This window comes from Sarcophilus harrisii, chromosome 1, assembly GCF_902635505.1.
Source record: "Sarcophilus harrisii chromosome 1, mSarHar1.11, whole genome shotgun sequence".
NCBI classification, from domain to species: Eukaryota; Metazoa; Chordata; class Mammalia; order Dasyuromorphia; family Dasyuridae; genus Sarcophilus; species Sarcophilus harrisii.
In genome coordinates this window covers 479,058,559-479,079,732 of record NC_045426.1, presented here as the reverse complement: position 1 = coordinate 479,079,732, position 21,174 = coordinate 479,058,559, and the positions used below count along the sequence as shown (strand labels likewise).

Genomic DNA, 21,174 nt, shown 5'->3' with positions numbered 1-21,174 from the left:
TACATAAATGTAAAAAGAAAAATAATTTACATGTGTCACATTTCTTTTCAGCTACTGCAATACTAATTCTCTCATAAAGCACAGCACAATCTTTGATGCAAGTATGCCATTCTAGGCAATCCTTTGTCAGTATCTGCTATATCATTTAATCTATTCCAAAGTTGTTCAGAGACATTTGAGTGCACAACCACCTGTAAATAACAACAATAACAAATCATAAAACAACTCTTCCTCTACTTTAGCCTTGGCTTATAGCCTTTTCAAGTTAAATAACTTGCCATCAGTGTAGTGGCTGACTTTCATGCTGTATTCATTCTCATTAAAGGCATTTGATAACATTGCTAAAAAATATCATGCTAAAAAGCGTGGGAGCATGCTTTGTCCATTGGTGACTCAGAAAGCATGAGACCATCTATTATCTAGAACCGATGCAAGCATGCCATCATAAAATAGATGTACAATATTGTGAACTTTTCCAGGCAACAAAATTTTTACCTAATTTTCCATAAACTCTGATGACTGGCCATATCAAAAGTCTTGGTCAGATCAATAAACATAATGTGCAGATTCTGTTTCCTGCGTTTCTCCTAGAATTGTCAGGAAGCAAACTCTACAGCAACCTTTCCTCAATGCTTTCAGAAGTCACACTTGTTCTCAGGTAGATGACCATCTTCCAGGTGAAGGATCAGTCTACTAATGAGGATTCTGGCAGTGATCTTGCCAACAATGACTAAGAGAGGCACTTCTGTGATTATCACAAAACAATTTATTTCTTTTACCTTTATAGAGATGGACAAAAGAATTATCCTGGGGAATAACTTCCTCTTGCCATACAATCCAGAAAACTTCAGTCAGTTTTTGTATGAACAATGGACCTCTCTGTCTTGTAAATCTCAGTTGGAATAGAATCAGCACCAAGTGCTTTGCCACACAAGAGAAATCTAATGGCTTCTTCAGTTGGAAATTTGGCTAGAGTGTGATTTACTTTAATCTGAGCTAAACAGTCAGTGGCTTCAGGACTGATTGATGATGGTTTGTTGAGAACACTATAGAGGTGTACAGCCCATTTTTCCAGAATCATGTCATTATCACTAATTAATGTGGCTTTCAGCATTGACTAATTGATACACAACATAGCTCTTTGGCCCATAAATAACCTTCAGGGCATCATAAAGTGTTTTTAACTGTTGCTATCAGTGCAAAACTGAATTTTATCTGTCTCCTTAATGAGTCAAGAATCCTGCATCTCTCTAAATTTCACTTGCACTTTACTTTTCATGGAGTTAAATGCTGCCTTCTTAAAGACAGATGAATTATCCTGCTGGCAAACCTTGTGTAGTTTTTATTTTTCATTTAGCGGCTTCTAAAATTTTCCAGCATTTTCATCAAACCAGTCTGGATATTTGCAAGTATTCTCACCCAGATGAGTAAATACCGTATTATACAACAAATTTCAGAAAGCTGTCCTTTTTTGGTTCCACTGTTGCTAACTAAACATGTGTTGGCTCAACTATCCCTCCAAATTAACAAGAAACTGCTCCCACTAGATCAGGAAGTGCTCTAATCTGTTGGCATTAAGCCTTTGAGTGGTTATCTTGCCTTGGAGCTACCACTTTGGCTGAATGAGAATATTTGCCTTAGGATAAGTTCATGATCAGTCAAGCATTCTGCACCCCACATCACTTTTATCACTCATCACAGCCTGTCTTTTCTCCTTATACTGACAATTTATTAAATGCCAATGTTTGCTATGAGGGGTGCATTTTATTGTATTTAAGTAAACTGAAGACAGAGTTGGGAATGAGAAGATCACGAGATGTACAAATCTTCAATAGAAAGTGACCATTGCAGTAGGTATTTCCAATTCCTCTTGTATAGAATCACCCGGTATTATAAACTTATCCTCTTTTTTGCATATTGATGACGAATATTTCTAGGTTGTCATAAAATTTTCCTTTGATCTCATCAGAATTAATTATGGTAGGAACATGCACACTAATGATGGTGGTATGGCATTTTCCCACATGCAGAGGTCACATGGCCATGATTCTGTCATTCACTCCCTTTGGTAAACATACAAACTTGTTTACTAGATTAATTTTGATTGAAAAACCTACACCGGTTTCACTGTGCTCCCTTTCTCTGTGAGCTACTCCTGAAAAACATGTATCCAGCTCCAATTTCAGTAAGATGAACTTATTTGCCAGCTTTGTTTCATTTAGATCTGCTGTTTGGAAGAGATACCTGCTGAATTCTCTTGCAACAAGAGCTGTTCATCTTTCAGGTCAACTAGATTTGTGTTGTCCATAAGCATGCACACATTCCATGTAGTTTGAATGGAATCATCCTGCAGAAATTTTTGTATTTGTGTGTGTGTGTGTGTGTGTGTGTGTGTGTGTGTATGTTTCAAACACACGGTGGGATCCTCATCTGCCATGGTTAATAGGCAAGAATTAGATAATGAAAACAATTTTTAGGACACTTTTTCTAACCCTTTTCCTCACACCAGAAGGTGAGCAGTACAGTTCTTAAAAGGCTACTTAAATATTCATGAAGTTGCCAAATCCCACTTCTGCTTCTAGTGTGAAGATGACCTTGAACTACCTGTAAGCAGAGTTATTAGCACAGCTCTTACTATATCTGCACCATTGCTTCCTCACTTGCCTGTTGACCACAAGACTTTTAGGTAAAAATGGTATTAGTAATATCTTTAGATTTATGCAAAAATTATGCCATTCCTAAGGAGGATGAATACTTGTATAGCCTTCCTAGAGGGAACTGTTCAGCAAAAATGATAATTTTTTAAGGAATATATATTCCATAGGGATTCAGCAACATAGGCAAGAATGGAGACCCCTACTTGGCGGGCAATTTTTAGTTGTTTAAAAGGCTACTAAAGCATTTGTGTCATTTCTAGTTTTTTTTTTTTTAATTTTCTTTTTTCTTTCTTTTTTTTGCCCATTTTATTCCCCCTTACAGAATCAAGAAGTTTGTAACTATTTTTTGGCTTCCCTGATATTATCTTAAGTTTAACTTTTCCATTATCCTCAGTTTTTTCCCTAATAAATTTAAAATATTTCTAAACTGTTGGTATATGTATATGTAGTCAATATCTCCTTTATCTATTTCAGGTAAGAATGAAGTTCATCTGAAGTCCACCACTTCCCTGATCTCTTCCTCTGTTTGCAAGTATGAGCAAGGTAGCTTGGAGTCAGGAAGACTTCACTTCAAGTCGGGCCTTGAGCACTGAGTAGCTGAATGAACCTAAGCAAGTCATGGAATTATTGTTTGCCTCAATTATCTCATCTGCAAAATGGAGATTATAATAGCACTTACAAAGTTATTGTTAGGACCAAATGAGACAATAATTGTAAAGTGCTTAGCATAGTGCTTGATACATAGGAAACTCTGAATAAATACTTAATGACTACTAGAGTCAACAGTTAAGAAGACATATATTTGCCTTCCTACGCCATGGGAGGGGGCTTTACATGTTCCATATTGTTGCCGTTCTACAAAGTGGGAAATGTCCACCAAGCAGGGACACTGCAGGCAATGTGAAAGCACTGAAAGGTCTCTCTTCAACCTTCCTCTTCCATTTGGAGTTCATTAACAAGCATTGGTTTGCATTTGCTTTTCATGTGATGTAATAAGCTGACTTCTTTATAATTTATGCTGCCTAGACCCCTCTTCATTTATTGGTTTTAATGGATATCCAGTGGTTTTAGCCACTTATAAGATCACAGAAAGTTCCTTTCTAATTTGGGGTTTAGATTGTCTATCCCTGGCCACTATTAAAGAATGTTTCTCTAATTTGAGACATACATCCTGAGTCATTCATCCCATATTTCCTTACAACTTTGTAAACTTCACGAAGTGGATTTTTTAAAATGGAATTCTGGGACATTTGATTTCTTGAATGACCTGTTCCTCCACCTGTTTCTTTCCCTTGCCAAAAAGTTCAAACTTTTGTTTGTTGTGACATCTATTAGTTAAATAAAATTTTAAAACCACTAGATTAGAGTAAAATATCAAGCTAATGGGACAGCAATTTCCTTGTGGGAATTTGAGGCAGAAGTCAAATTAGACTCCACAACAGGATAAATCAAAAGCATCAACCAAGTTGGGAACTAGAGATTCTCTGAAGTCCCGAGATTTCAAAGAGGCAGGAAGCCTCTCCCCAAAAAGAAGGGGATGGGATGGGGCAGAGATTCAAAGCAAGATATCAATACTGGATTTGAAATCAGGATAGAGTGGGCATCAAATTTTTATTTCATGTATTTTTAACTTGTCCTCCCAAAGTTTCTTTGGTTTATGGCTATTTGTATGTTTCCCATTCTTACATTGCACTGAAACACCAGTGTGGCCATAGGATAATTATTTTATTCCTTCCAATGGCTTTCTAGATCTCAAGCCAATGGTTAGTAGGTCGTGTTGATTACAAGGTGTCCACAAATTCTAGCAATGCAAATTGAAATAGCCTCATAAAGAAGGAATATCTACCCTTCCTAATCCATTAGGTATCAGAAATTGCCCCATCCCCTACATGTATGTATGTGTATATATGTATATACACATATAAGTGTGTATACTTTTTTCCCCCTTGCTCAATTATTGGTGATAAGTGAGGATTTTGAGGATGTAGTTTGGGGCTGAAAGAAGGATATCCTAACAAAGAACAGCGAAAGTAGGTGAATAAAAAGATACAGGAAACTGAAGGAAGGAAACTGAAAAAGACAAAGATTAAGTAAATTATGAAAAATTACACAACAAGGAATGATCTAAAGCAAGATTTGAACTTAGATCTTATTCACTGGACCACCTAGCTGCTGAATAATTTATTTTGGATAAAAATTCATGAATTTAGTAACCATCACTCTGAAATACTGATGAGGAAAATTTCCAACATTTAGGTGAAACTGGTCTCTTTGCCTAACTTTACACATAAATGTGTGTGTGTGTGTGTGTGTGTGTGTGTGTGTGTGTGAAAAGCAGATGCCTGTAAAGCAAATGATTTTCTTCAATACTTCCCTTCTTCACTGTAGGTTCCTCGTACCTTTGAATCCTCAGAGATGTTCAGTAAAGGGAGACTAGTCATTAAAAATCCTTCTCCTGACTCTAATGTAGTTCCTTCCTTGAACATAGATTACTTAGTACTTGTCCAAGTCTCCCTCACAATAACTTGATAATTACAAAAAAGATATATAGATGTTAATTAAAAAGTGTCTTTATCTAATAAATGTAATTATTTAAAGAGGATTGGATAATAATCTAATAATAAAATTTTAAGTAATAATAAAATATGTTTTATGGTGGTAGAATTTAATACTTACACCTATTATACTTTTATGCTCAACTGATTATTTTTTTCCTTTTGCTGATTAACATCTTCAGAGATGTAAAGTTTCCTGCTACATCTCAAAAGTTTGGTGACTTGTCTCATTATTTTCATTTTCTTTGATAAATTTAAGTAATGTTTATATTGTTCTTAGAGGCATTTGGTTTTTCAATTATATAATCTAGTCTCCACTTCAGTCAAATATTTTCTTCAAATTATCTTTATCAATACTAATTTTATTGTAGTATAATTTGTAAGGGATTCTTTCATTTTCTGCTATATTACATTTGTTTTTGAGTCCTTTATGTCTCAGCAATGTTTAATTTTTTGTAAAGGTACTATGAAAAGCTGAAAAAATACATAACTTTAACAAAGTTGCAGGATACAAAATAAATCCACACAAATCATCAGCATTTCTACATGTTACCAACAAAGTCCAGCAGCAAGAGATACAAAGAGAAATTCCATTTAAAATAACCATAGGTAATATAAAATACTTTGGAGTCTATGTACCAAGACAAAGACAAGAATTATATGAACATAATTACAAAATACTTTCCACACAAAATTAGATCTAAATAATTGGAAGAATATCAAATGCTCATTGGGTAGGCCAAACTAATGACAATTCTTCCTAAATTAATTTACTTATTCAGTGCCACACTGATCAAACTGCCTAGAAATAACTTTAGAGAGCTAAAAAATAACAAAAAGGTCAAGAATTTCAAGGGAATTAATTTTTAAAAATGTCAATGAAAGTGACCTAGTTGTATCAGACCTAAAACTATATTTGTAAAACAGCAGTCATCAAAACCATTTGTTACTGGCTGAAAAATGGTCATGGATAAGTGGAATAGATTAGTTTCAAAAGATACAATAATCAATGGCTATAGTAATCTAGTATTTGATTAACCCAAAGACTTCAGCTTTGGGGATAAGAACTCACTATTTAACAAAAATTGATGGAAAAAATGGAAAATAGTATGGCAGAAAGTAGACATTGAACAACAACTAACATCCTATATCAAGATAAGGTCAAAATGGATTCATGATTTAGACACAAAGGGTGATATCTAAGCAAATCAGAAGAACAAGGAATAATCTATCTCTCAGTCTATGGAGAAGGAAGGAATTCATACCCAAAGAAGAACTAGAGAACATCATGAAATGCAAAATGGATAATTTTGATTATATTAAATTAAAAAAGGTTTATACATACAAAACCAATGAAATCAAGATTACAAGGGAAGCAGAAAACTGGGGGAGAATTTTTTTAAAATTCAAGGGCCTGATAAATATCTCAATTTCTAAAATATAAAGAGAATTGACTCAAATTTACAAGAATAAAAGCCATTCTCCAATTGATAAATGGTCAAAGATCATGAACAATTTTTAAATGAAGAAATTAAAGCCATTTCTAATCATGTGAAAAAGTGCTTTAAATCACTATTGATTAGAGAAATGCAAATTAAAACAATTCTGATTGGCTAACATGACAGAACAAGATAATGATGAATGTTGGAGAGGATGTGGGAAAACCAAGACATTAATATGTTACTGGTGGAGTTGTGAACTGAACCAACCATTTTGGAGAATAATTTGGAACTATGCCCAAAGGGTTATTAAACTGTGGATTACCCTTTGAAGCAGCAGTGTCTCTACTAGGTCTGTATCCCAAAGAGATCATAAAAAAATGAAAAAGAACCTATATGTGCAACAATGTTTGTGAAAGCCCTGATTTCGGAAGACATTTACATGAACTGATGATTTACATGAACTGCTTCTAAATGAAGTGAGTAGAACCAAGAGAAAATTGTACACAAAAGCAAGATTATGTGATGATCAATTCTAATGGATTTGACTATTTTCAACAATGAGTGCAAGGGGTAATGATGTAAAAAAATTACCCAGGCATGGGTTCTGTCAATAAAGTTATTAAAACAAACAAACAAACAAACAATGAGGTGATTCAGGTCAATTCCAACAAACTTGTGATGGAGAGAGCCATCTGCATCTAGAGAGAGGACTATGGGGACTCAATATGAATAAACATAGTATTTTGTTGTTTGCTAGCTTTTTCTTTCTTATTTTTTTCCCTTTTGATCTGATTTTTCTTGTGCATCATGATAAATTTGGAAATATGTTTAGAAGAATTGCACATGTTTAATCCATATTGTATTTATTTGCTATCTAAGGGAGGCAGGTGGTGGGCAGGGAGGAAGAAAAATTTGGAATACAAGGTTTTGCAAGGGTGAGTGTTGAAAACTATCTTTGTATGTAATTTGAAAAATAAAAAGCTTTTAGTGTATATATATATATATATATATATATATATATATATATATATATATTATATCTTATAATTATCATTTGGTAATCACCAGTGTGCTACTTAGTGAAATAGTTCAACTATTCCAGGAAAAAATAATTTGGCTATTTATTTTGACTGTAAAACTTCAATTAGGTAAATAATTTCAAGGATGAAAATATAGAAGGAAATGGCCTCATATATATCAAATTGCTCATAATATTAATTTTTATGGAAGATAGAACTATATAAATATCTCAACTCCAAGGCATAGCTTATAAATTATGCATCTGGAGTTAAGATATTGATACAACCCTACCTTCCATAAAAATGGCTATTACAAGCATTTTGATGGAGCAAAAGGTTTAGAATCTAAAGAGAAAGAGTGTGGAAAATAAGAGTGCTCCCAAAGCAAGAAAAGTATGACGCAGCACTGGATGTAAAGACAAGAAGCACTGAATTGAAATTCCATCTTGGTAATTTAATAGCTGTATGTGCCTGAACAAGTCACTTAGCCTCCCTTGGACCTCAGTGCCTGTGAAAGAAGGGTGTTGAATCTGATGATGGCTAGATCACGCCATGCTCCAAATCTGTGATCTGAAAAGAAACACCAACAATAATTAGCTAACTTTAGTATCCCTGAGAAACTAGCTACTGCTAATTTGTAAACCATTCAGGAACCAAAACCCAGAGCAAATCATGAAAAGAAAAAAGAAGAGACCTTGTACATTCTAGTAAGGGGAAATTGGTAAAAAAAAAAAAAAATTAGTGACAATATTTTAAATAATTAAAAATAACACTTTCTATTTAAATAATATTTTGTGTACAGTTTTAAAAGAAGTTTTGCCACATAACTTAGTGAGGTAGACAACATAGTTATTCCTTTCCTCAATCTGCAACTGAGGATTTCAGAGATTAAATTACAAATTAGTGACTTGTTTGGGGAGCGGGGAGGCCCAAACCTATGCTTTTAAAAGGAAACTGTGTGACCCACTCTATAATCTGGATTTAGATTAATCTGTCAAAATTTTCACAGCACAGTTGTGTTGTCATCCACCCACTGTAAAAGCATTTTCCTCCAGGTCTCTCTTTTGATCTTCCTTTGGATTTTCTATCTGAATCCAGCATATTTGAAATAAAAGTTTGGAATTACCTATTTCTGATTTTCTGTACTGCAGCTTGATTTTCTTTCTCAATTAATTTATTTTTTTTCATTAGTGAATCTGCTTTTCTGAAGACTATTGCAAATTCATTCTGTAGCTTTCGGATTTCACTGGTCCATAATTTTTTCTTAAGAAATAAAATGAGATCTTTAAGGTAAGATTTAAGTTTCTCCCTTTACCAAAGGAAAAGATACAGAAAATTATTTTTAGCAGTAATTAATGAGCATTCACAAATGGAAAGAAACTTACTGCATCCTGATATTCATTCAATGAAGTTTCACATTCCTCTTCTAACTTTTTAATCTTCTCGGAATTAAGATATACTACTTTTTTCAACTCAATTAGCTAAATGAAAAAAAAAGTTTTAAAAGTTCATTGTAAGATTGTACCAAAGAATAAAAAAGAAGTGAAAATAAAAGTTTAGCATACCATTATCTGTAACATTACACATTTACAATCCTGAACCATTACATAGAAGGAAAGGGGAAGTGTTAAAAGTTAATTTTTACTCATAAATATTGCAATAGATTAAAAATTGTATGAGGTACAACATATTTAGAAGTCACTCAAAGAAAGTATGAAACTAGGGAAAGGAATGGATTCCTACTACTTCTGACATTGTGGTGTCAAGAGGATAGACAAGAAGAGAAAAATCCAGATCAAGGATGGTCTCATTCATGAGTTGTATAAGATAACATCCTTTATAACTAAATCAGCAATGTGTAGCAAGATAGAATTTTAGTACACAATTAAAATACATGAGGCAAAGCAGAATGTTTTGAAATAGTAAATTTAAAATATCTCTGTTAGGAAAAGCCACTTGGCAAGAGAAATCTCAAAACACTTCCTCAAATAAAATTAATTTAGAAGAGGTCATCTAATCTAATTTACTTATTTCATGGGGCAGGAAAAAAACTCTAGCAAAGTAAAGTGACTGACTCCAGGTATAATCACTTTCTCACAATCATACCTGGAATAAGTGATAGAGAGCTGAGATTTGAATCGTCTGATTCCAAATCCTACACAATTATTTCTTTTCTGGCATGAAGGTCTTCCCTCCCAGATCAATTCTTTTGTGAAGGCAAACTGTCTTTTGCCTCATTAATTATATGGTCTTTACTTACTGAATGAGTATTATCTTAGAACACTGAGACCTCTAAAAGATCTTAGCTTAAAAAGGACAATTTCTCCCACTGCATGAGGGGCTATTTATTACCAGTCATCTTGGCTTATGTCTTGCTACTGGTCTCCAATGAGAAGAGAATGAGGCTGATAACTTTGCACAAATCCTGCCTCACTCAAATCCAACTGATTTGTAAGTCAAGACATCATGTTCCTGATGTCATTGGTCCTCTTTGAGAATAAAGGATAAACAAAAAATAACAAACATTTCCATGGTAATCGGTAAAATGTCCTGATTGAAAAATTTAAAAAATAGCTTAAAAGAACAGACTAAACAAGGAAGAATAAAAAATAACTAAATTCAATAAACCAGACTTCAATAAACCCCAAACGTAAATCACACTGGAAAATTCCATATTTGACAAAAATTAGTGGAGAAAATATTCAAGTCTGAAAGAAACCAGATCTTATATAAAATATTATAATAGAGATGCAAACGAGTTCATTCATTATATTATACATGGGATCATAAATTAGAACCAAGAAGTGTCTTAAAGGTTACCTAATCTTGCTCTCCTCATTTTATACTTGAAAAAATGGATGCCCAGAGTTAAGTGACTTGTCCAACGTCACTTAGGTAGCAGGTAATAAATAAGGGATTTGAAACAATGGCTTTTACATTCAAATATAATATTCTTTCCATTGTACATAAGGTTTTGATGAACCTCAAGAATCCAAAGTTTAAAAGAGTGCTCATTCTTGAATGAAATTCTAAAAATAAACAGCAAATATGTATGCATCCATTTTGGATAATGACTGTGAAAAAGTATGTTATAGGTATGAGAGGGTACAATATTGACCACAAAAATTATGCAAACAAGAAACATAGAAGATGTTACCAGAATAATAACCAAAATTCTTTTATATGAATAAAATGCAATACTCTTGTGCTAAAAGAAATAATGAGGATAGAGCAGTGAACAAAACAAAAAAGACAATTTATACAATAGTATTGTAAAAACAAACAACCTTGAAAAATTTAAATTCTTTGACAAAGCAGGTGTAGTCCAATATCATGCAGGCAGATCTAGATCACAAGGAAACCAGGGCAATCACTCTGATCCTGGAGTTTGAGTGTTAGGGATGAAGGAATCTATGGCTTCATTCCTAGGTATACAGTCTGCTAAGAGACGTTATCTTGGAGACAGCCCCCCCTGAGCAATGGAGTAGTACAGATTCTCTTTAACTTAGAAGATGTGATCTCAGAACCAGATCCTAAAAGAAAAAGAAGTCCACAGCTGTGAGTTTGACTTGGCATTATGATACCAAATAAGACAAGCCAGGACTATACAAGGTCATTAACTGTCCTGCCAGAAGAACACAGAACCTAGCCCTAATACAAAATCAATTGAAGAAATAAGACTCAAAAAATGAACAAACAAACAAAATTACAGAGGACTGGTATGAGATAGCAAGACTGCCCAAGACACAATTGAGAAAATTTAAATACCTCCAAAAACCTCAAGGGAAAATGTGTCTTGGCAACAAGATCATTGAAATTCCTAGAAGAAATTAAGAGTTTTTTTTTCAGAGAATTAAAATGATATCTTAAATGAACAAGAATGCTATTAGAAAGAATTGTAAAAGAAATGAACTATGAATGAGATATTTAAGGGATTTAACAGTTTAGCACAAATGACACAAAACTTTATATGTGACACACCCCTTCAAAATTAAAATGCACCAGTCATCAGTTAATTACTCCATGAGACAACAAAAAATATCATAACTGAGTCCAAAGTTTGAAAAATAGAAAAAAAAGTAGTTGTGTCAGAAACAATCGATATGAAAAATGCATCAAAGAAAAGCAATTTAAAAATCATTAAGTCATTAAGATGATTGAGTAAAACCAGGAAGCTACTCAAGCTCTCCCAGTTTCCATTGAAAACCACATGAAACCAAGACTCTGAACAGAGACTGATGGAATGAAATCACTCTCCAATTCAAGATAGACTGGAAAAACTTCAAGAAAGGTCAGTCTCACTGGGATGAAAAGGGTGTTCAGCCCAGCTCAGAAAGTCAGAGAAAGCTGATGAGAAGGTCTTAATCACAGCAAATCAGCAACTAAGGCTCAGTAAAGGAACAGATCAGTGAGGCAGCCTCCAGTATCAATTCAGAAGACAAACTCTGGGAAACCAGGCTGTTTCCTGAAAAAAGTAGACAAAGCTACCCCCTGCAACACAAGGGTTCCCTGTGCTCAAAGTCAAGGCTCCAAGTGGCACAGAAAATTTGGGACAACACTACCTTTACTCCAGGAGCAGAGCTCAACTATAAAAGCAAAAAAAAAGGGAAAATACCAAAAGAACAGGAAAGAAAATGAGCAAGAAACATAAAAGTACCTTGACCATAGAAAGCTACTACAGTGACAGGGCAGACCAAAACACAAAAATCAGACAAGGACAAAATGTCCACAGAAGAAATCTCAAAGAGTGATATGAATTAATCTCAAGCCCAAAGAGGCTTGTTGGAAATGTTTATAAAGGACTTTAAAAGAGGTAGATTTCAAGAGAGTTAAAAGTAAAGTGAGAAAGCAATGACAGGTATGTATGAGAGAGTCAAAAGCTTGGAAAAGGAAGGAAAAAAGGTGTCTGTAGAAAATACCTTGAAAAATAGAATTAACTAAATGGAGGAAAAGATATAAAAACTAAATGAAGAAAACAAGGCAAATGGAAGTTAATGACTTTGTGAGACTCTATGTGAGCAGGAATCAATCAAACAAGCTAAAAAGAAAATTTAAAAATGGAAGAAAATGTAAAAACAGCTGACCTGGAAAATAGATTCAGAAAGACAATTTAAAAATTATTGGCCTACCTGAAGTCCAAAAAAAGAACCTGGATAGTATCCTTCAAGAGATCATTAAGGAAGACTGCCCCAATATTCTAAAAAGTGAGAGGAAAACATTCATTGAAAGAATCCATCAATCTCTTCTGGAAAGACATCCCACAAGGAAAATTCCAAGGAACATTATTGCAAAAATTCCAGAACTACAATCTCAAGGAATAAATTCTGCAAGCTGCCAAACAAAAACAATTCAAATATCAAGGAGCAACAGTTAGGATTACCCAGGATCTCGCAGCTTCTATATATAATAAAGGATCACAGGGCCTGGAATACTATATTCCAGAAGGCAAAGGTTGTAATCTAAAGTTACAACCAATAATTAACAATCCAGCAAGACTCAGCATCATCTCTCAGGAGAGGAGACTGAAGCTCTATCATTTCTATTGGAAAAAAAAAAAACCAGAACTAAACAGCAATTTTAATCTATGAACACAGGATTTGGGATTGAAGAGAAGCATAGAAAGGTAAAGTGGGGAAAATATATATTATTTAAAGGTTAAACTGTAGGAATAAATAAATAAATAAATAGGAAAACAACATCTGCAACTCTTGACAACTGTATCTGTCACTAGTGCAGACAGGGGTGGAATCACATGGAGTGAGGGTATGGTTGTGAATGGATTATGATGAGTTCACATCAAAGAAAAAGACATTAAGGAATGGGAAAAGGTCTGTACTGGAAAAAGAGGAAAGGGGAGATATACAAGAGAAAATTATTTCACATGAAGAGGTATAAAAGACCTATTACAACTAAGGGAAAGAAGGGAGGGGGTGAGAATTATCTGAAATTTAATTTCATCAGTTTAGGCTCTAAGAGGAAATAATTTAATCACTCAGTTGGCCATAGAAATTTATTTAAGCCTATAAAGAAGTAGGAGAAGAAAGAAAAGGAAAGGAAAGATAGGAGGGCAAGAAAACTAGGGGAAAAGGTAAAAGAATGGAGGAGGAGTGACAGAATTTAAGGTAGTGGGTGGAGTGGGTTAAAATAACAAAGGCCAAAGACAGGATGGAAAGAGAGAACAAATGTATATACAGGAGAGAAAATAAGATGAAAGGAAATACAGAACTAGTAATCATAACTGTGAATGTAAATTGGATGAACTCTCCCATAAAAAGAAAATAGTAGAATGGATTTAAAAACGGAAGCCTACAATATGTTGTTTACAAGAAGCACATTGACACAGAGATACATATAGAGTAAAGGTAAAAGACTGGAACAAAATTTATTATGCTTCAGCTGAAGTAAAAAAAAATACAGGGATAGCAATTCTGATGTCAGATAAAGCAAAAGTAAAAATAGATTTTATTAAAAAGAGATAAGGATGGAACATACATCTTGATAAAGGGTACTATAAATAATGAAGTAGTAATGATTCTAAATGTGTATGCACCAAGTGGTAGAGCATCCAAATTGATAAAGATTTTAAGCCAGTTTTAGGAAGAAATACACAGAAAAACTAGTAAGGGACCTCAATCTTCCCCACTCAGAATCAGACAAACCTAATCACAAAATACACAAAAAGGAAACTAGAAAGGTTAATAGAATCCTAGAAAATCTAGATATGATACACCTCTGGAGAAAACTGAATAGAGAGAGGAGAGAAAGGAATATATTCCTTTTTCTTTACATGAAACTGACCATATATTAGGGCATATTAACTTCACAATCAAATGCAGAAAAACAGAAATAGTAAATGCTTCCTTTTCAGACCACAATGCAATGAAAATTATATTCAATAAAGGGGCAGGGGAAAATAGATTAAAAACCAATTGGAAATTAAATTATCTAATTCTAAATAATGAGTGTGTCAAACAATAAATCACAGAAACAATACATAATTTCATCCAAGAGAATGACATACTAATGAGACAACATAGCAAAATGTATGAGATGCAGCGAAAGCAATTCTTGGCGAAAATTTTATATCTCTAAATAGCTATATGAATAAAACAGCGAAAAAGGAGATCAATAAATTGGGTATACAAGTAAAAATGCTAGGAAAAAAAGAACAAATTAAAACCCCTCAATTAAATACCAAACTAGAAATTCTAATAATAAAAGGGGAAATTAACAAAATTAAAAGGAAGAAAACTATGGAATGAATAAAAAATTTTGATTCTTGAGTTCTTCTGAGATATAACCTCATATCTCTCAGATTGGCTAAGATGACAGGAAAAGATAATAATAAATGTTAGGGGATATAGGAAAAATAGGATACTAATACATTGGTGGTGGAGTTGTGAAATGACCCAACCATTTTCAAGAGCAATCTGGAACTTTGCCCAAAGGTCTCTCAATCTTTGCATATACCCTTTAACTCAATAGTACCACTATTGGGTCTGTATCCTAAGGAAATCATCAAAGAGGGAAAAGAACTCACATGAGCAAAAGTGTTTGCAGAAGGTCTTTTTGTGGTAGCAAAGAATTGGAAAATGAGTAGATGTCCACCAAATGGGGAATGACTGAACAAGTTGTGTTATATGAAAATAATGAAATATTATTGTTTTATGAAAAAAATAATGAACAAGATGATTTTAGAAAGGCCTGGAAAGATCCATATGAAGTGATGATGATGACTGAAACAAATAGAATCAGGAATACATTGTACACAATAACAGCAAGAATGTGCGATAGTCAACTATGAAAGACTTGGTTCTTTTCAATGCTTCAGTGATTCAGAGCAATCCCAATACAGTTTGGACAGAAGGTGCCATCTGCATCAAGAAAAAGAACTGATGAGACTGAATGTCAATCAACACATGCTATGTTCACTTCTTTTTTCAGTTTTTTTTTTTAAATCTCTCCCATGTTTTTCCCTTTTGCTCTGATTTTTCTCTCACAACAAGAGTCATTGAACAATGTGTATTAAAAATAAATCAATTTACTAGAAAAAAAGATTTTAAAAAATCATTAGATAGGAGCAGCTAGGTAGCACAGTGGATACAGCACCAGCCCTGAAGTCAGGAGGACCTGAGTTCAAATCTGGCCTCAGACACTTAACACTTCCTAGTTGTGTGACCCTTGGCAAGTCACTTAACCCCAATTGCCTCAGCAAAAAAAAAAAAAAAAATCATTAAATGAAAGAAAAAGAGTCAGGTATGCAGAAAGAGAGACAGACAGAGAGACAGAGACAGACAGAGAGAGAGATTATAATTTAAACAACCATTAAAGAAAAATGCCCAGGCAATGATGAAAAGAATCATCTCTAGTTTATTCCACTCTTTCAACCCAGGAATTTAGAAGGCTTAGAAATGGGTAGTTTTAACCAAGGTAATAAAAACAGCAAAACTAATCAATTAATTCTATTATTCAATGTATATCAAAGTACCAAGGATTAGGTACATAAAATTAGGAAAAATGATAATTTTTAAGTGATAAGGAACAGAGCCTAGTAATATAAGATAGTAAACTATAGTAGAAAGCAATAATCACAAAAATCATTTACTAAATGTAAAGAAATAGAGAGGTTGATTAATAAAACATGACAATTACATGATATGTCAAAATAAACAAATCTAATATATGCTCCAGCTACTAGAGTAACAACTCCCAACTGACAAAAACTAATAAGAAACTAGAAAGCAGTATGGCAGAAATTAAGTTTAGAACAGTGATTCATACTATATAACATGTAAGCTCCAAACAGACATTTTTAGATAGGAAACAAATTAGAGGAGCAAGAAAGAAATTACTTTTCAGATTTAAGAATAAAAAAACAATTCATGATCAAAAAAGGGATATAACAGAGAAGAAAAATGGAAAATTTTGATTACATAAAATTAAAAAGTTTTAGCATAATCAAAAGGAAAGAAAAAATTAATTGAGGGAAATTTTTGCATAATGTTTCTCTGATAAAAATGTTATTTCCAAGATATAAAGGAATTGATTTAAATTTCTGAAAAGAACCAGTTACCAGCTGGTTAATGCTCAAAAGATGAAATTAAGAAATTTTCAAAGGGAAAAAAAATCGTATCTATCTGTATATATACATATATAGCACATATATATTTATATAAAAATATCTAAATCACTAATAATGAGAGCTATAAAATCTAAAGCAACTAAAGCTGTTAAAGAGACTTGCGAAAACCAGCATATTGTTGCACTGTTAGTAGAATTGTAAAATGATAATCCGGTCTACAAAGTAATTTGTAACTACTAAAAAATTCTTACTCATTGAATACCGTGAGATTTATACCCCAAAGGGATCAAAAAAAAAAAAAGAAAAAGAAAAAGAATCCATATTATAAAAATACAAAGGAACTTTTTTATGGTGGCAAAGAATTGAAAACAGGAGACCATAAATAAGGAAATAGCTAAATATTATGAAGTTATATCAAAGTCATATAGTCCTTTGCCTTCCCTTTATGGAGGAAGAAATCAAGGCCACAAGCAATGCCTTATCTGAGGTCATATAAATAGCTAGTAGCAGCATCATGTTTTGAGTAAATCTTATACTCTCTGCAGGAGTCCTCAAACTTTTAAAATAGGGGGCCAATTCACTGTCCCTCAGACTGTTAGAGGGCCGGACTATGGTAAAAACAAACTTTGTTTTGTGGGCCTTTAAATAAAGAAACTTCATAGCCCTGGGTGAGGGGGATAAACGTCCTCAGCTGCTGCATCTGGCCCGCGGGCCGTAGTTTGAGGACCCCTACTCTAAAGAATCTTGGAAGCTCTAGGTTTAATTCTAAGGTTCTAAAGTTGAAGCAAAAAAATATATGTATTATAAGGTAATATGTATATTTTTAAGTGAGAAATCATGCTCATTAACTATGAAGTACTCTTCATAATCTTAATTTTCCATAAAATGTTATCTTAAGTGGATAAATTATATACTATGTTGTTACTTAAGATTCACATTAATATCAATATTTTAGTGTTTCATGCAATTTATCTGCTTTAATACTTTGAGTTTTTATATTTCACTGAAGTTGCTAATTAAATAAATAGTACAATAATCAATCTTGTCATTCTTGGTACACTAAATTTTGGAAACAGATTTTATTAGTTTATGGAATGAAATGTTTTACAAGATTCTCATTTAATTACCTTCAAGGAAATTTGTGTAGCAATATGGAAATGTAACTTTCTATGCATACCAAAGTTATATATAATTAGAAACAATTAGCTCTTGCCAACCTCTAACTAACAATAGTTCAGAAACAATTCATTTTTTTACCAATTAAGCATTATATGCATTTGAATAGTAGGCAATAATTTCCGATGCAAATAATTTAAATCACCATTTGTAATCAACAATTTTTTTTGTAATTTTAATCAACATTTTTCTTATTGATGAAATTGAATAAACAGATGCAACTGAGAAATAACTGTAATGGTTTGATGGGAGTAAGTAGGGACTTTTTAAAGTTTAGAGCTATAGTTCCAGTGTCATCTGACCATAGTATTTTCTTATTGTCTGAACAAAGTAGTGATTATTTAATTCAATGCTTACATTGAAACATTGGTAAATTTATAGAATCATTCAAAATTATGACATAACTTGATTATAAGTTCATTGAGAGAAGGAATATTATCTTTCCCATCACTGTATCCTTTCAGCACCTAGAACAGTACTTTGATTTTAGTCACCAGGTAATCAATTTTTTTCCTAAATGAGTGATTTTGCAGAACATGATCATGTCCCATTTATAGAATGCTACCAGTTGAGAGCAAGCCATTATTTAGGCCTATGTTTGTCAACCATCAGTACAGCAATTAGACTAAAAATAAACAGCTCAGTGGGTGACCCTATCAGTAGATCTTGAATGGTTGAAGAAGCATAAATTTGCCTTGATCTTCACTTGGCTAAAACTAGCAGTTACCTATTTACGAATAGGTCTACTTGCGTCAAAATAGTTCACCATTCAATATGTCCCTTTGGGTTATGGCATTAACTTCAGAAGGCTCTTGTTCATGGTCAAATATATAAAATATCAAGCAAACCTTTTGTCATGAAAAGTATTAGGTTTAATTTATATGTTTATACACACATACAAATATATACACATGCACATAAATATTACACTGTGTGTATGTATATATATATAGATATCTGTGTCATATACATAATTTTTAATAGTCATGACAAGGCTCTTTTTAAAAATCAATCTCCTTGGAAAAACACCTGAGGGATGATTCATTAGAAAAATTTGTGGAAGTAGGAAAAACTAGTGAAACTGGTAATATGAGGTCGGAAAAATATGAGCTGTTTCCAGGGAATGATAACATTTGTTGGTCTCTAATAAGCACACATAGAATAATAAGTGAAGAAGCATAATTTCATCAAAGAGAAGAATTAGTCTACAACTGTCTAGTGAAATTGTCCCAGGCAAGTCACCAGGATGGAGAAAATGGATCAAAGATAAAATAGTTTTCTGTGGATGATAAATTCTTCAATGCAACTCATCCTGAAGCCAAGGTAAAGTAATCTTTGGGGCAGAAAAAGCAGATGACCAAGAGTGTGAGTAGTACTTCCAAAGCTTCAGAACCAAAGAAACCTGTAGGAAGAACAAAGAAAGCGATAGGAAGGAAGATGGAAGGGAAAAAGAGGGAAGCAGTTTTTTTTTTTTAATAAGGGTCCACATTCAAAGAACAAAGAGGTAGGTCTTTGAAGGAGACAACAATGTCATTAGCCTGAATCCATATTGATTTTACAATCAAAGAACTCTGGACTTTTTGTTCAATCTAAATTGATCTGAATGGATACTGATATAAAAAAAAAACTAACTTTAAAAAAAATTTTTCACCCTGATAAATTAGTAAAATTGTTATTCAGCTGTGTCCAATTCTTTGTGAATCAATTCAGGGTTTTCTTGGCAAAGAATGATTTACCATTTCCTTCTCAAACTCATTTTATAGATGCGGAAACAGGAAAACGGGGTTAAGTGATTTGCCCACGGTCACACAGCAAGTCAGTGTCTGAAGCAAAATTTGAACTTGGGAAATTATATTAACTGTACCACCTAGCTAAAGAGCTAAAATAGATAAGCTATCTTCATTCACAACCAGGATTAGCTTTTAAGATTTCTTGCTATTTCTCTTATTTTCTTTCTTTGTTGATATTATAATCTTTTATCTTTTTTCCCAGAAGAAATCCTTCATATCAAAACCCCTCAGGAACAGTTGAGAGGATTGTGATCAAGACATGGACAATATTGGAAAAGCTATGGTTCTTATTTCAGGGAGGGCTGGAGGAGAGAGATCCAAGTGAAAGAGAGGTCACGATAGCGTCAGTGCAGAAGGCAAAGGTCTTGGACCTTCATTTGAAAATCCAGGAAATGGATCGGTGATCTCATCAATATAGGTATTCTCTTCGTAGTTACAAATCACAATACATCTATGTTATTTTATCTTCCTCAAATATCTACCTTATGCCATGGATCTCTTACAAGTTCTACTTTAGGTCTACTTCTGTCAACCATACATATACATATACATATATATATACATATATATATCCACATACATATAGTTCTATATATGTATATATGTGTATATGTATATGTGAACAAAGCTTAATATTTTAAAAAAATATTTCATTATAGTAAATGACCATAGTAATACAGTATGTGATAGACCCAAAGAGCCAAACTTTTGGAACAAAAACAATATGATAGAAATATGAATCAACATTCCACATTGTATACGAAAATAAGGTCAAAATGAATACATGGCTTACACACAGAAGGTGATATCATAAGCAAATTAACTCCATAAGCATGGAATAATTTAATTGTCAGACTTATGGATAAGAGAAGAATTTAGGACCAGAAAAAGATATGGAGAGCATTACAAATACAAAATTGATAATTTTGACTATAGAAAAATTAAAAGGGTTTTGTACAAACACAACCAATGCAACCAAAAATATAAAGAAAACAGAAAGTGGAGTAAATTTTTGCAACAAACATCTCTGTCAAAGGCCTAATTTTTTAAATATATAAAGAACTAAGTCAAATTTATTAAAATCACAAGTCATTTCCAGTTGATAAATGACCAACGGATATGAACAAGTAATTTTCAGAAAAAGATAATCAAAGATATCTATAATATAAAGTCATAGAAAAAAAATGTTCCAAATCACCACTAATCAAAGGAATGCAAATTAAAATTATTTTAAGATACTACTTCACACCTATCAGTATGTCTAATGTGACCAAAAAAAAGAGAGAGAGAGAAAAAATGTGGGATGATGGAGGGGATGTAGGAAAACTGGGACATTAATGTACTGTTGGTGGAATTGTGAACTGATCCAAATATTTGGAAAGCAATTGGAACCAAAAGGGTTATAAAACTACATATCCTTTGGTCCAACAATACCATTGGTAAGTTTATTTCC

At 33.0% G+C, this 21,174-nt stretch overlaps 1 protein-coding gene across 1 annotated transcript in view; it reads right to left on the bottom strand.

Annotated features, from left to right (window-relative positions):
• CCDC178 (coiled-coil domain containing 178) overlaps positions 1-21,174 on the bottom strand; it is a 610,238-nt gene that overhangs the window by 423,582 nt on the left and 165,482 nt on the right. Inside the window, exons 12-13 of the mRNA XM_031946472.1 lie at positions 9,059-9,154; positions 8,800-8,936 (exon numbers count right to left, since the gene is read on the bottom strand). Of these exons, the coding sequence (XP_031802332.1) occupies positions 8,800-8,936; positions 9,059-9,154 (233 nt within the window). The remainder of the gene's footprint in view (positions 1-8,799; positions 8,937-9,058; positions 9,155-21,174) is intronic.